The following is a 14,905-nucleotide window of genomic DNA, read 5'->3' on the forward strand; positions in this document are numbered from 1 at the left end:
AACCGCACGTGGCCTCTGACCCTCAGCTCCACTTCTAGGAATTTATCCGACGGATACTCTCCCACATGGACAAAAGGGCCCTCACTGCAGCTCTTTTCAACAGCAAAAAACGGAAAACAACCTAGAGTCAATCAATAAGGTGCCTGAATAAATGTAACAGCTTACCTTGGATGGAATTAATAAAGCTGCTAAAATAAAAAACTAAGGTAGATTTCTATGTATTGATATGAAAAGCCGACCTGTTTAATGAAAAAGCAACCGCAGCAGAGCATGTTAGCACTGTGCAGGGGAGAAAAGAAGAAAATAGAATATAGATATGAATATTATATATTCTCAAGGTTTCTCAACATTGTCACTACTGACATTTGGGGCCCAGATGAATCTTTGTTGTGGGTGGAGCAAGGGGCGGGGTGGAGCAGAACTGTCCTGAGTGTTCTAGGACATTTGGCAGCATCCTCGTCTCTTAGTCTCTACCCAACTAAATGCCAGTAGCACCCACATCCCAGGAGTGACAATAAAAATGTCACCAAACATTACCAAATGTCACCGGGGGGAGGAGGGGTGTAAAAATCACTCAGGCTAAAAAGAAATGGTAGAATCTAGTAGAACTCGCTGGGGAAACTAAAACAGACAATAGTGGTCCCCCATAGAGGTGGGTGATCAGAGGCTACAGATACACGGGCTTTTCATAAAATGTCCTTCTGTACTTTGAAATTTCTCTTACCATTCATTAAGTGTATTACTTTTAAAAACTAACTTGGGGGGGGCAGGTGGAGAGACAAATCTCAGGCTTCTTTTTCAGTTGGGGAAAAAAAAAAAAAAAAAAAACGGAAGAAAAAGTAAAATAAAATACAACTTTAGGATGACACCTGTGGCTCAAAGGAGTAGGGCGCCGGCCCCATATACCGGAGGTGAGGTGGTGGGTTCAAACCGGCCCCAGCCAAAAAAACTGCAAAAAAATAAATAAATAAATAAATAAAATACAACTTTAAGAAACAGAGAAAAAGATTGCCTTTATTCTAAAACAATGGGCAAACCACAGCTGACAGACTTTCAGGAGCCACTGAATGGCAGCTCCTTAAAGGAATAACACCATTTAGACAAGAGACCCACCCTGGCAGATGCTATCTATCAATCAAAGCCAAGCAGAGATCTTCCCTTCCCCACCTCATTGGCTATAAAGAAAACCAAGACAGGAGCAGGGCCTGTAGCTCCATGGGTAGGGCACCCGGCCACATACACCAAGGCTGGTAGGTTGAAACCTGGCCCAGACCAGCTAAAACAACAGTAACAACTGCAACAACAGCAAAAAGAAAAACACCTGGGTACTGGCCTCATATACCGGAGGTGGGGGGTTCAAACCTGGCCCTGGCCAAAAACTGCAAAAAAACAAAAACAAAAAACAGGAGTTGTGCAGGCGCCTATATCCCAGCTACTTGGGAGGCTGAGGCAAGAAGCACTTAAGCCCAAGAGTTTGAGGTTGTTGTGAGCTGTGGCGCCGCTGCACTCTACTATCTGTCTCGAAAAGAAAAAGAAAAGAAAACTAAGACAACATCGGGGATATCTGAGCCCTAGTTCTGCATTCATGGGCTCAAAGAATGCCGGGCTTCCAAGGTATTACTTTATGCACAAAAAGAAAGGACGCCTCCTTTCTTTCTGAAGACACAAACAAGCAGAAGTGCTCCAGCTCTGACAACTTTCCATTGCTCTGTTGGCATCTTCACCAGAGCATCAAGGCACATTTTTGTCACTAACAGACCTAGGGAGCTGCAGAACTCCTTCAGCCCACAGTAAACACCCTGAGCCAGATAAGAAGAGATGGGATTACCAGAGAGAGCAAACAGGAGTCTGGAAGAAAACAAGCAGGCCCTCCTCCCCTTCTCTCCTAGGGTCAGAAACTCATGCCTGTTCATGACCACTAATCCCCACTGTGTCACAGAAGGGGGCCCCTAGCCATCCCCTGGGGATTAGCTCCTCATTTGAGAGAGAAGACAGCACATGAGGGAACAAGGTGCTGGCAACCAGGGCCAGACCCAGGGCTCTGCACACACATATGACCACAGTGAAAGAGCAGTTAAGTAAACTAATAGTGACCCATGGACTGGTTATTGCATTTTTGGTTGTATATTTTTGTTGTTATTGTTTGCCCCAAGTAGAGTTTCTGGTTTTATTTATTTATTTTTTGTTTGTTTGTTTTGTTATTTGTTTTTTGTTGTTGTTTTTTTTAAACAGTCTTACTTGGTCACTCTTGGTCAAGTGCCGTGGTATTTTAGCTCACAGCAACCTCAAACTCTTGGGCTCAAGCGATCCTCTTGCCTCAGCCTCCCAAGTAACTGGGACTACAGGCGCCCCACAACACCCGGCTATTTTTACAGATGGGGTCTTGCTCTGGCTCAGGCTGGTCTCGAACCCCTGAGCTCAGGCAATCCGCCAGCTTCGGCCTCCCAAATGCTGGGGTTATAGGTGTGAGCCACCACACCTGGCCCTTGGTTTTATGTTTTTAATGAAATTGCCAACTTTTAAAAACTAGGAGAATTCACATAAAAATTTGGATTTCTGTTTTTCTTGAAAATCCAGTCTGACAAGTTCAACTGCTGAGAGCTATTTCCTTTAGAAAGGTACTTAGTCCTCCATGTCATTGCCAATTCCAAATCTTCACTTACCCCTGACTTCTACAACTGAGCAGCCTTATCCAATAGGCACAGGGAACACTGCCAAGGGCCACAACAGTCAAGATGCGGCCCTGTTGTGTGACACTGCCGTCAGGCACCTCAGCTAAGAGCTTAGGCAGACAAGCCTAAAGGCCAAACTCTACCATAGCCATATGCAATCTTGGCCTCCCTCAGTTTACATTTCTGTGAAATAGAGCTAATACATACTTTAAAGGTTGTCCTAGTTCTTTTTTAATTTTTTTGTTTTGTTTTGTGGTTTTTATGGCCGGGGCTGGGTTTGAACCCGCCACCTCCGGCATATGGGACCGGCGCCCTATTCCTTGAGCCACAGGCGTCACCCCCCTAGTTCTTTTTTTTTTTTTTTTTTTTGTAGAGACAGAGTCTCACTGTACCGCCCTCGGGTAGAGTGCCGTGGTGTCACACGGCTCACAGCAACCTCTAACTCTTGGGCTTACGCGATTCTCCTGCCTCAGCCTCCCGAGCAGCTGGGACTACAGGCGCCCGCCACAATGCCCGGCTATTTTTTTGTTGCAGTTTGGCCGGGGCTGGGTTTGAACCCGCCACCTTCGGCATATGGGGCTGGCGCCCTACTCACTGAGCCACAGGCGCCGCCCGCCCCCTAGTTCTTTTTAACAGTGTTAACATACAGAAAATAAAATCTATTTTGCATGGATGATAGACATAAGCCCCATAAAGCACATGCTCAGTCCCTGGGGAATTGCTAGAGAATTCTTTGGCACTTCCCTCTATGCTCTAACTTTTCTACCCACCCACAGTACTTCTGTTGGTCCCTAACTAATCCTCTTCTCATTAGGTAATTGAAATCCCAGCCCATAAAACACCCACATTCCCAGGGTTTTCAATCCCGCTGACGAAGATGAGAGTGTATCCCAGGACTGGAAGAGCCACCAGGACCGACGACAGACGACAGACAAGCCTCAGCCTCCCCTGGGCCGACCCACCATGGCGCCCGCCCACCAGGACACATGGCAGGAAGAACTCCCCACGCTGGATCAAGCCACATGGAAAGACCCATCGTGTCCTGAGGATGCCCAGTGACCACCCGGTTTAGGGGAAGAGCTATTCTTGCCAAGCATGCCTGGGAGAGAGGAAATGCCACCGTGAGAACACCTCCACACAGCATTTCTTTTCGGGATACGGAGGCGGGAGGAGGGCGTGAGAAAGCGAATGCATTTTTGGGAATAGTCAATGTTCCCAAGGCAGCGAATGGGTCCCCCTTTCATTTAAGCGAGGAACCAAATAATCAATGGGAACTAATGCCCCAAAAGCAACCACCACAGCTGTCCCATTACATTTGGGCTGCACTACCACGTGACCCAGGACGGAGAAACAGGCTCAGCCCTGCTGCTGCCCAGACTCTGCGATCCTGGGCACCTCAAACCTCCTCTCCAGGCCTCAGTTTCTCCAACAGAACGCGGCACTGCAGGACACGGCCACAGAACTGTCATATAAACCTCACTGGGCACAGGGGCCCACCCTCCCTCTCTGAAACCCTGTGCTGGGGACCTCAAGGGCAACACCCCTCCAGCGTAGCCCCCCTCACTGGCTGCCCTTTCCTGGGCTCTACCACCTCCTGCCCCTCCTCTGCCTGACCTCCACCTGTTTAGTGCCCGGGGCCCTTCCCTGATGCTCTGGCCCTGACTCCCAACCTCAGCAAGCTCGGGGCCTGGACCAGGGCCGCTCCATGCCCCATAGGACATTCAGCAGCTCCAGCCTCCCACCTCCCTTGTGGCCCCCTCCCCCACCACAGTCACAAGAACTCCAGCTATCCATGAATAAACAAGATTCCCAGAATTACACTGGCTGCCCTGCCCTGGCCTCAGGGCGCCCTAATTCCTGCCCACAGCTGCCCTTCCATCCTCTCTGCCCAGGGTCTAACAGACAGCTCACACTTACAGAATCTAAACTAAACCTTCGGCTCCTACTTTTCCTGCCACACCCAAATTACCAGCACAATTAATGACACATCTAGCACTTCTCTGTCATAGGGCCTACACTATACACTGGAGCCCTCCGCCCCGCCAGGGGTGACGACCAGAAATGTCTTCAGATACTGCAAGGAGTGGGGGAATGTTAATAAAATTGCCTCCAGACAAGAATAATGAACTCAGAGGAACTATTGTAATAGCATGCAGAGTGGGCCTTCTGGAGTGCGAAGTCCGTCCACATCCCTCCACATTAGGGTCTAGAGGCCCCTGCTCTCCCCAGTCCATCTACCTCACTCAGCCAGATGCAGCCACCCCAGCCTCCTTGCTGCTCCTGTAACACCCCAAGTTGATCTTTATCCCAGGGCCTTTAAAAACTTACTCCTTCCAGACTGTTGTTCCTCAGAGTGGCATGACTGGGTTTTCTTGTCATGCAAAATTCAGTTCAAACATCACCTCCTCAAAGGACAGCCTCCTTAAGCCCTCCCCCCCCCCCCCCCAGTGAAACTGCTACTTCTGCCCCAACCTGCCCACCTGTCTCCTTATCACATCCACACGCTTTACGGTCCAGGCATCCCTCATGCTGTGAAGTCTCTTGCTTATTTACCTTGGTTACTGACTCTCCCTTACTACAACCCAAGATTAACAAGAGCAGGGGCCTTAGCCAACTTGCTCTCCAGCCTAGCACATAACAGATATTTGATGAAAATCAGGAGTCATGATGAGATAAATCAATAAATCTTGTTTGTTTAGCATTTCTGGGTACCAGTTTTTGCTAAAGATTTTAGCATAAGATAGAGTGTGCTTTTTTTTTATAGACAGAGTCTCACTTTATCGCCCTCGGTAGAGTGCCGTGGTGTCACAGCTCACAGCAACTTCTAGCTCTTGGGCTTAGGTGATTCTCTTGCCTCAGCCTCCCAAGTAGCTGGGACTACAGATGCCCGCCACAACGCCTGGCTACTTTTTGTTGCAGTTTGGCCGGGGCCGGTGCCCTACCCACTGAGCCATAGGCACTGCCCATAAGGTAGAGTTTTTAAAACAACCAACAACCTAACATGTTAAAAAAATACAGCATAACCTCCATAGTTGACCACCTCCTTAAGTTGACCTAATTCTCATAGACCAGACACCCACCACCTGTACATGTCAGTCCAGTGGGCCTCGTTCTGTGTGTTGGACACTTCCATATGCTGATAGTTTGTTATACATCCCTTTGGGTGGTCAACTTACAGACGTTCTACTCCAATTTATTATTATCATTCAGGGAATGAAAACCAGCATTTCAAAAAAAATCTGCACATAGCAAGGGCAAACAGTGATTCAAGAAATGTGTTTCTGTTCAAAGTAGGTTAAGTGTTTACATACAGGGAACAGGGCAGGGAAGGCTCCAAGGTGAAAGTACTCTGCATGTCCACAAGCCTCAAGAAATCCCTTCCTTGACCCCCTGAACCTTTTACATATTTTTCCACAGAGAAGTTCAAGGTCCAGGAACCACATACAAAAGAGGGTATGTCAACTTGCAAAAATATTCCCAGCTGCCACAGAAAGGTACTTCCAAAAACTGACCCAGGTTAAGATTCAGGATGCTCCCAGTGGTGGATGTTTTGTCCGTTTTTGTTGTGACTGGAGTCGACGGTTGAGGAGAAAAAGGTTTCGGGCTGTCGGGCAGACTCCCTGCTTGTCCCGTCTTTGTGGAGGTTGGTGAAGCTGAAAAAGTATGTCATTGTTAAAAGACAGATTTACAAATAAAGCAAACAAGTAAAACGTGTAGGTGTGGGGTAGGGAGAGAATAGAGAAACAGTAAAATTGTATTTGATTTCAAAAAGGCCACTAGAGCCTCACAAATGGGGTGGGGTGGGGAGGGCTGGCCGTTTATTTCAGGCAAAGGGCTTGATCTGACGTTAAACCATTAAAGCCACAAAGGAAGGAGCCCTCCTTAGTTATTCTACTAAGCACAAAGCTCTAAGACAAATCGGCTAAGCTGCCACTAAAATTGGTTTGGCCGATTCACGGGTATAAATCTCAAAATAAACAGCGATTACAGCAACCCCTACATAGTCCAGATGCAGAGACCCGGAGCCAGGCTTACACAGGCATGTCATCTGTCTGGGGGAAGACACCGCGGCAGCTTGTGTGTGGCCTCTGCACCTGCCAGTGACCAAGGCGGCCCCTGGGAAATCTCCAGCTCCCATTTCAAAGGTTCCAGGGGCTGCATGAAGCCAAACTCAGTGCCAGATGGAATGAAGGAGACGTTGGAAAATTATCTCCCTCTTTATGGTATTTCGAACTTTTACAAGAGGACAGAGAATTGCACCTATGCTTGAGGCTTTAAAAAAAATACCTTAAAACTACCGACAACCGCTCTTTCTCAGCTTCGCTGCACAGGGTGGAGGAAGGACAGGAGACCAAAAGATTTAAAAAAAAACAAACAAGCTTTCAGAGGGACCAACAGAAGCTCCTGAAGAACCTTTCCCATCGTGCAGGCCCCTTTGCTCTCAATGATCCCCACTCCTGGGACACTGTCCTGTTAAAGCTTCTTAAGCCCATGTAAAGACAACCTGGAGTAAACACATGCTGACAAGGAAATGGCCAGCTCTCCTGGGATGAGCAAGAGAGAGACAAGCAGGGATGACCCAGCCCTTCAGAGAAATACACTAACAGCAGACTATGGTTAGGAATGAAGACGTCCCCACAGGTTTCAAAGGTGATTGGGACACATGGGAACTTGCCTCAGTTTTCTCACCTGCCAAATGGGAGCACGCAGAACGCAGATTTGATGGGTTAATACTTGTACACCAACAAGGTCAGCCAATAGACATGAGCTAATCCTTAGCTCCCCTGCCAGGCCCTGCCAACATCATTTTTAATGTAATATAGTAGGAAAGACTCCAGATGTAAAGAGGCCTGGATTCAAGCATGGATTGGGAGCCAGACACTGCAAATTCTAGTCCGGGTTCAGCTGCTGACATGCTGCGTAACCTTGGGCAAATTGCTGTCACCTCTGCATTTCTCTTCCTGGCAGTGGCAGAGAGATCTAATTATATGATGTGATGGGTTGATTAAAAAGTCCCTACACCTCATCAGGTCGTCGTGAGGATTAAATCAATCAGTCATCTGAAGGGTGCCTGGCAGCTAGTGAGCACTCCGGTAATTGCATGCTACTATGGTAGCATCGTTTTCTGTTTCCCCAGGACTTTGGCTTCACCACGTTCTGAACCACCTACGTTCAGGAACACTGATGCTCACGCACAGCAGTTCTGCTCGCCAGGGCACAGTGGACAACGTGTGTACACATTTGTTGGGGTGACATAACTTAACGAGTGGGATTACTACTAGCCATCTCGTAAGTGGAGATACCAGGGATGCTGCTAAACCTTCTATGATGCACTAAACAGCCACTATCTGGCCGGTGGCTCACGCCTATAATCCTAGCACTCTGGGAGGCTTCCACAAGAGGATCACTTGAGCCCAAGAGTTTGTTTGAGGTTGGTGTGAGCTATGACGCCACAGTACTCTACCCAGGGCAACAGCTTGAGACTCTGTCTCAAAATAAAAAAATAATAAAAAATAAAATCCCACATACACGGGGCAAATGAGAAACTGCAGCTAGATGTGGCTTTATTCATTACAAAATTTTATAGAAGCAGCCAACACTTTATAAAGTAAATTATTTTGTGATTTTTTTCAAATGAATACTTTGTAAATAGAGGTACATTTAGCTACATCTTCTCATTTCCCCTATGTATGATGACTTTATGGGTGACTCTCGGGACGCCCTGTAGATACAAACCCAGGCAATCGAGATAAACAGAGGTGTATAGATATGGATATATAGAGAAACAGCCTTTAGCTGAACCATAAACTTGTTCCAAAAGGAACACCTCTAGTGCTGAGGGCAGGTAAGAAAAGAGAGCATTCACGCAATCAGACCTGACTTTTTATAACATGTGGGTGACATCATCCAAAACTAAAGTGCACAAAAATGCACAGACCCCAAAGTGCTAGGAATTCACCCCATGGACACGCTTGCAGAAGCGGCCCCCGACACGAAGCACGCACATACAACGCAAGCAGGTGCACTCGCACGAAACGTGTAAAAGCCAAACAAGGAACATAGCTTTTAAATGTCAGTTAACTGGGCGGTGCCTGTGGCTCAAAGGAGTAGGGCGCCGACCCCATATACCGGAGGTGGCAGGTTCAAACCCAGCCCCGGCCAAAAACTGTAAATATTAGTTAATAAGTGATGGTACACATATCATTCCATCCGTTAAAAAAAAAAAAGGAACAGATCTACATATTCACACAAGAAATGACTTAAAAAAATATATGACCAGGAAAAAAAAGAGAAGGGCAAAACCAGGTGTGTACCAGATGCCTCCGTGTGCATCAATATTTTTTTTTCTTTTTTTAGAGACAGAGTTTCAATTTATTGCCCTCAATAGAGTGCTGTTACGTCACAGCTCATAGCAACCTGCAGCTCTTAGGCTTAGACAATTCTCTTGCCTCAGCCTCCCGAGCAGCTGGGACTACAGGCGCCCGCCACAACGTCTGGCTATTTTTTTATTGCAGTTTGGCCTGGCCCAGGTTCAAATCTGCCACCCTCGGTATATGGGACCAGTGCCCTACCCACTGAGCCACAGGTGCTACCCGATATTTTTTTTAAAACATACACATAACTCTGAGTATACACACACTTTTCTTACTAGAAATATGCTCCACAAAAAGTTAATACTGGTAACCTTTGGAGAGAAACTAGAACTCAGAATATGCGATGGAAAGGCCTTGGTAGCTCTTTTTTACACCTTTCTATACTACTACAACATTGCGCTGGGTTTCCTGTTTCATCACGTGCCTGTACTCCCAACTTAAAGCCAACTAGAGGTACTTAAAATTATGGGCCGTTTTGCCCTTTTCAATCCTTTCATTGTGCTTTTGCTGGAGAATAAATTCTCAAAGCAGGTACAAAAATGTTATTTGTTAACATGGGAAAATATAAATAAGTCTACGACTCCAGCGAAGTTCAACAGGACTGTTCCTGAAAACTTTTACTCTGGCTTTGTAAGTGAGCTGCTACAGGAGTATGTAAAATGCTAGGCTGGCCAAAATGCCCTATAATAACCTTGGGAGGTAGGACATTAACAAAGACACAGAATGCATTTTAAAATACATATTTTTATATATACATAGTTAAGGAAACAAATCAATGTACCCTACACGTGCAGTCACATTACTTCATGAAACCAGGTTTCCTTCCTCAGAAGTGTCCAAAATTCAGCCATTCACACGCCATCTGTCATATTCCTGTCATATCTGTGTGACATCTCTACTACTGACAATTAGAACCATACACACCAACACAGAAAGATGTCAAAGAAACAATGATACTGCCAAGTTAAAAGCAGCAGAAGGCTTCATGTGACTCCCCTTCCCCATAAGAAAAGTTATTACTGGGTGGTGCCTGTGGCTCAGTGAGTAGGGTGCCGGCCCCATATGCCGAGGGTGGCGGGTTCAAACCCAGCCCCAGCCAAACTGCAACAAAAAAAATAGCCGGGCGTTGTGGCGGGCGCCTGTAGTCCCAGCTGCTCGGGAGGCTGAGGCAAGAGAATCGCATAGGCCCGAGAGCTGGAGGTTGCTGTAAGCCGTGTGACGCCACGGCACTCTACCGAGGGCAGTAAAGTAAGACTCTGTCTCTACAAAAAAATAAAAAATAAATAAAAAATAAAAGTTATTACTATCAATGTCATTACATATATTCAAAATCGAAAGGCACATCCAGTTCTTGAAAGCTGCCACCTCTCAGGGTAGAATTATGTGCTACTTATATTATTAAACTTTACATTGTTTTATTTTTTTTAAAGAGTTAGAGTCTCAATATGTTGCCCTCAGTAGAGTGCTGTGGCATCACAGCTCACAGCAACCTCCAGCTCTTGGGCTTAGGCGATTCTCTTGCCTCAGCCTCCCAAGTAGCTGGGACTACAGGCACCTGCCACAACGCCCGGCTATTTTTGGTTGCAGTTTGGCTGGGGACGGGTTTGAACCCACCACCCTCAGTATATGGGGCCGGCGCCCTACTCACTGAGCCACAGGCACCACCCACTTTACATGGTTTTCGGTGAGGCAGGGGAAAGATGACTTTGCCTAGGAGACATAGGGTGACGTCTGAAGAAATTTTTCTCTGTCCTAATTGTGCGTGGGGGTACTCCTGGTACCTAGTGGGAAAAGGCCAGGGCTGCGATGACAGTGCACCAGACAGTTCTCAGAAGAGAAAATTATCTGGCCCAAAATGTCATGAGGGGTGAGGTTAAGAAACCCTGCTTTAAATCACTGTAGACATTTTCAAAAGCAAAAAGACATTTAGAAATGTTCATTTCAATTAAACTTTGAAACAGATGCCAATCCTTTTATAAAGCCATAAATCTTGCCCAAAGGAACAACTAATTGCCTTTGAAGTCACAAATAATTGAATCAGATTTTATACTTTGATGTACAACTCACGAGTGTGGGCTAAAGCACATCATTTATAATCTGCACTTACAAAATTTAACCTGTGCTAAGTGCTCTTCTGACTGTATGAAACACGAGTCTTGAAATTAAATTAGAAAAAGAATGCCCCTTCTCTCCCATATAACCCAGTCCTGTGGGCAGGCTGAAGGAAGGGGAGTTAAGAATTCCTGCTAAATTTCCTCTACCTATAAAACCTCAGAATCAACCTGTTGACGTTTAAGGGGCTACATGTTGCAAAACTCCTAAGTACCAGCACAGATGAACAATGCACCGCCCGGGCAGCCTAGGAGGAGTTAGGGAATAGAAATGGTTTTGGGGGGTGGCGCCTGAAGTAGGGCCGGTGCCCTACTTCAAAGGAAGTAGGGCACCGGCCCCATGTGCCAGAGGTGGCAGGTTCAAACCCAGTCCTGGCCAAAAACTGCAAAAAAAATAAAAAAAAAAGAAATGGTATTTTGAAGGGATGTTTACTAGCATGAAAACCTATTCAGAATACAAAGTTAATCTTTAAAAAAAAATAAAAATAAAAATAAACAGGCTCTCTTGAACTCAGAAGTTCAAGATGAGCCTGAGCAAGGAGACCCCATCTCTACCTAAAAATAGAAAAAATAGCCAGGCATTGTGGTAGGCACCTGTAGTCCCAGCTACTTGGGAGGCTGAGGCAGGAAGATCACTTGAACCTAGGAATTTGAGGTTGCTGTGAACTAGGATGATGCCTCAGCACTCTAGCCTGGGTAACAGAGTGAAACTCTGCCCCTTTCCCCCAAAAAATTCTACAACAGGCTCAGCGCCTGGAGCACAATGGTTATGATGCCAGCCACATACACCGAGACTGGTGGGTTCAAAACCAGCCCAGGACTGCTAAAACAACAATAACAACTGCAACAAAAAATAGCTGGGCATTGTGGCGGATGCCAGTAGTCCCAGCTACGTGGGAGGCTGAGGCAAAAGAATCGCTTAAGCCCAAAAGTTTGAGGTTGCCGTGAGCTGTGGTGCCACAGCACTCTACCAACAGCAACATAGTGAGACTCTGTCAAAAAAAAAAAAAACATTGCTAATAGGTGATCCATGACCACACGGTTCACAGATGCCTTTGATGTGCCATAGCTTGTCTTTGTTTTTAAATTTGAGCCAGTATATATAAGTTAATAGCCAGGCATGGTAGAATATGCCCATAGTCCCAGCTACTAGAGAGGCTCAGGTGGGAGGATCACTTGAGTCCAGGAGTTCCAGCCCAGCCCAGGCAAAACAGTGAGACCTCTGTTTCTATTTTTAAAAAAAGAGTTGGGGTAGTAGTTTCCATTTAAAACAATATTTGAGGCTTCTACTGAAAAATCAGAAATCTGGCCATACTGAACCTGCTTGGCAAGAAACACCAGGAAAAGGTCCCCAAGTCCCTTTCATAAAGGCAGACCTTGCCACCTCAGCATTCTGAGGTCTGCTAGTGAGTGACAGTTCTTTAACACAAAAGGGTGGAAATGCCAGTGTGCACGTTATCAAAAGCCAAAGTACTGGGGGTGGCGCCTGTGGCTCAAAGGGGTAGGGCGCCAGCCCCATATGCTGGAGGTGGTGGGTTCAAACCCAGCCCCGGCCAAAAAAAAAAAGCCAAAGTACTGCTTGGATAAGGGTTATACACGTAAGTGCACACACAAGCACATGTACATGTGTTAACAACTCATGGTGAAGAGCACATTTTTGCTTTTGTTCACCCCAGACCCTACCACTTTCCAACCTCATTCATTTCCATATCCACCTGTTCCTTCTTAAGTGTTTTGAGTTTTCAACTTAACAGTGTAACTCATGAAGCAGCATAGAAAAAAGTCCTGGAAACAGTATCTAAGGGTTTGACTGACTATGGGAGGTGGGGCTATCAGTGACATTAGTTTTGTTGTTGATGATGTTTTTGAGATAGAGTCTCTCTTTGTTGCCCTAGGTAGAGTGCTGTGACCTCACAGCTCACAGCAACCTCAAACTCTTGGGGCTTAAGCAATTCTCTTGCCTCAGCCTCCGAAGTAGCTAGGACTACAGGTACCCGCTACAACACCCAGTTATTTTTAGAGATGAGGTCTTGCTCTAGCTTAGGCTGGTCTCAAACTCCTGAGCTCAGCAATCCACCCACTTTGGCCTCTCAGAGTGCTAGGATTATAGGTGGAAGCCACCACAACCAGCCCAATGTTCGTTTTTATAATAAACAATTATTTTACAACAAAATTGTTGGGTTTGGGTAGGGTTTTTTTTGTTTGTTTGCTTTAAGACAGAGTCTCAAGCTGTAGTCCTAGATAGAGTGCTGTGACGTCACAGCTCACAACAACCTCAAACTCTGGGGCTTAAGCGATTCTCTTGCCTCACCCTCCCAAGTAGCTGGGACTACAGGTGCCCGGGTATTTTTTTGTTGTAGTTGTCGTTGTTGTTTAGCAGGCCCAGGCCGGGTTCCAACCCGCCAGTCTCAGTGTATGTGGCCAGCGCCCTATCCACTGACCTATGGGTACTGCCTGGGTTTGGGTTTTTATTAGTTTTTACAATTAAAAAAATAATAATTATATATAAAACTGCTTTCCTCTGTCCCTTAAACAGTAATCTACAGCAGAGCTATGAGACCAAAAGACTGTTAGCTCAGAGAATGGTAACAGGCAGACCCCAGGAATCTGACCCTAATAATATTAATGACTTATATTAGAATCCTGTGAGCAGGCATTGGTGAAGGCATCAATTCTAGCTAAGAGGCTACAGAAAGGAGGAACCGGGAAAATCCACGAGAACATACACCACTTTGGCCATCGTGACAGTGGGATCCCAGGCTGTTTGGAGTAAAAGGCGTCTGGGGTCTGGCTGAACAAGTGCGTCTTAGAAAGCTAAATCCAGTTCTAAGAATTATAGACACATGGGTCTGAATTCCTCAACTGCCCAAACAAAAGAAAGATTTCTAAGTTTTATGTAGGAACACTGCAAGTTGTAGTCTAATGTTGCTGGTCACAAAATTTTCAACACTGACGTTACTTAAATGGTCTTCCGTCCTATGACCCGACAATCTTTTGGGGGAGGGAGGATAAATCACCTTAGATGCTGGTCAGAGTACAGTGGCATCACCATAGCTGACAGCAACTTCAAACTCCTAGGCTCAAGTGATCCTCCCACCTCAGCCTGCCAAGTAACCGGAACTACAGGTATACCACCGCACCCAGCTGACCATCTTTTTTCCCCCCCCATGATCTTGGATAAACTACACTCTTATCTCCATGTACTATTCCTCAACTATGGACGCATTTAATGGACATTTCACTTCTCCCTCCCCTAAACGCTATTACTGTGACTAACAGCAGAGGGCAGTAGGGTACAGTGAAACAAAAAACAGCCTAGACTCAGGCTGCAGAGACTTCCCTTAACTACCGCGCTGCAGGGACCTCAATTTGACTTCTGCAAAATGGGAAGACTGGCTTAGTTTTTCTTCTGATTCTCTTAGTCAGTGGAGATGGTTGGCAAACTATGGCCCACAGGCTAAACCTGGCAAACCACCTATGCCTGTATAGCCTGCAAGCTAAGAATATTTAACATTTAAGAAAGGTATTTAACATTTTTTGAATGATGGGAGGAGAAAATCCAAAGAATAGTTCATGAACACACAACGTGCATGAAATTTAAATTCCAGAGTCCTGTTAACAAAGCACTCTTGGAACTCAGCCACATTAGGTCCTCATCTGCTTTAGTGGGACAACAGTTACGACAAAGACCCAAAAAGCCTGGCCCCTTACAGAAAAGGTAGCAATTTGTGCGATCAAAATGATTTTA

The 14,905-nt window shown here is 46.0% G+C and overlaps 1 protein-coding gene across 23 annotated transcripts in view; it reads right to left on the bottom strand.

Annotated features, from left to right (window-relative positions):
* ZMYND8 (zinc finger MYND-type containing 8) overlaps positions 1-14,905 on the bottom strand; it is a 131,414-nt gene that overhangs the window by 40,341 nt on the left and 76,168 nt on the right. For all 23 annotated transcript variants that reach the window (XM_053574362.1, XM_053574359.1, XM_053574356.1 and 20 more), the window contains one exon: positions 6,185-6,325. In XM_053574362.1, the coding sequence (XP_053430337.1) occupies positions 6,185-6,325 (141 nt within the window). The remainder of the gene's footprint in view (positions 1-6,184; positions 6,326-14,905) is intronic.

Source organism: Nycticebus coucang, chromosome 21, assembly GCF_027406575.1.
Source record: "Nycticebus coucang isolate mNycCou1 chromosome 21, mNycCou1.pri, whole genome shotgun sequence".
Classification (NCBI taxonomy): Eukaryota; Metazoa; Chordata; class Mammalia; order Primates; family Lorisidae; genus Nycticebus; species Nycticebus coucang.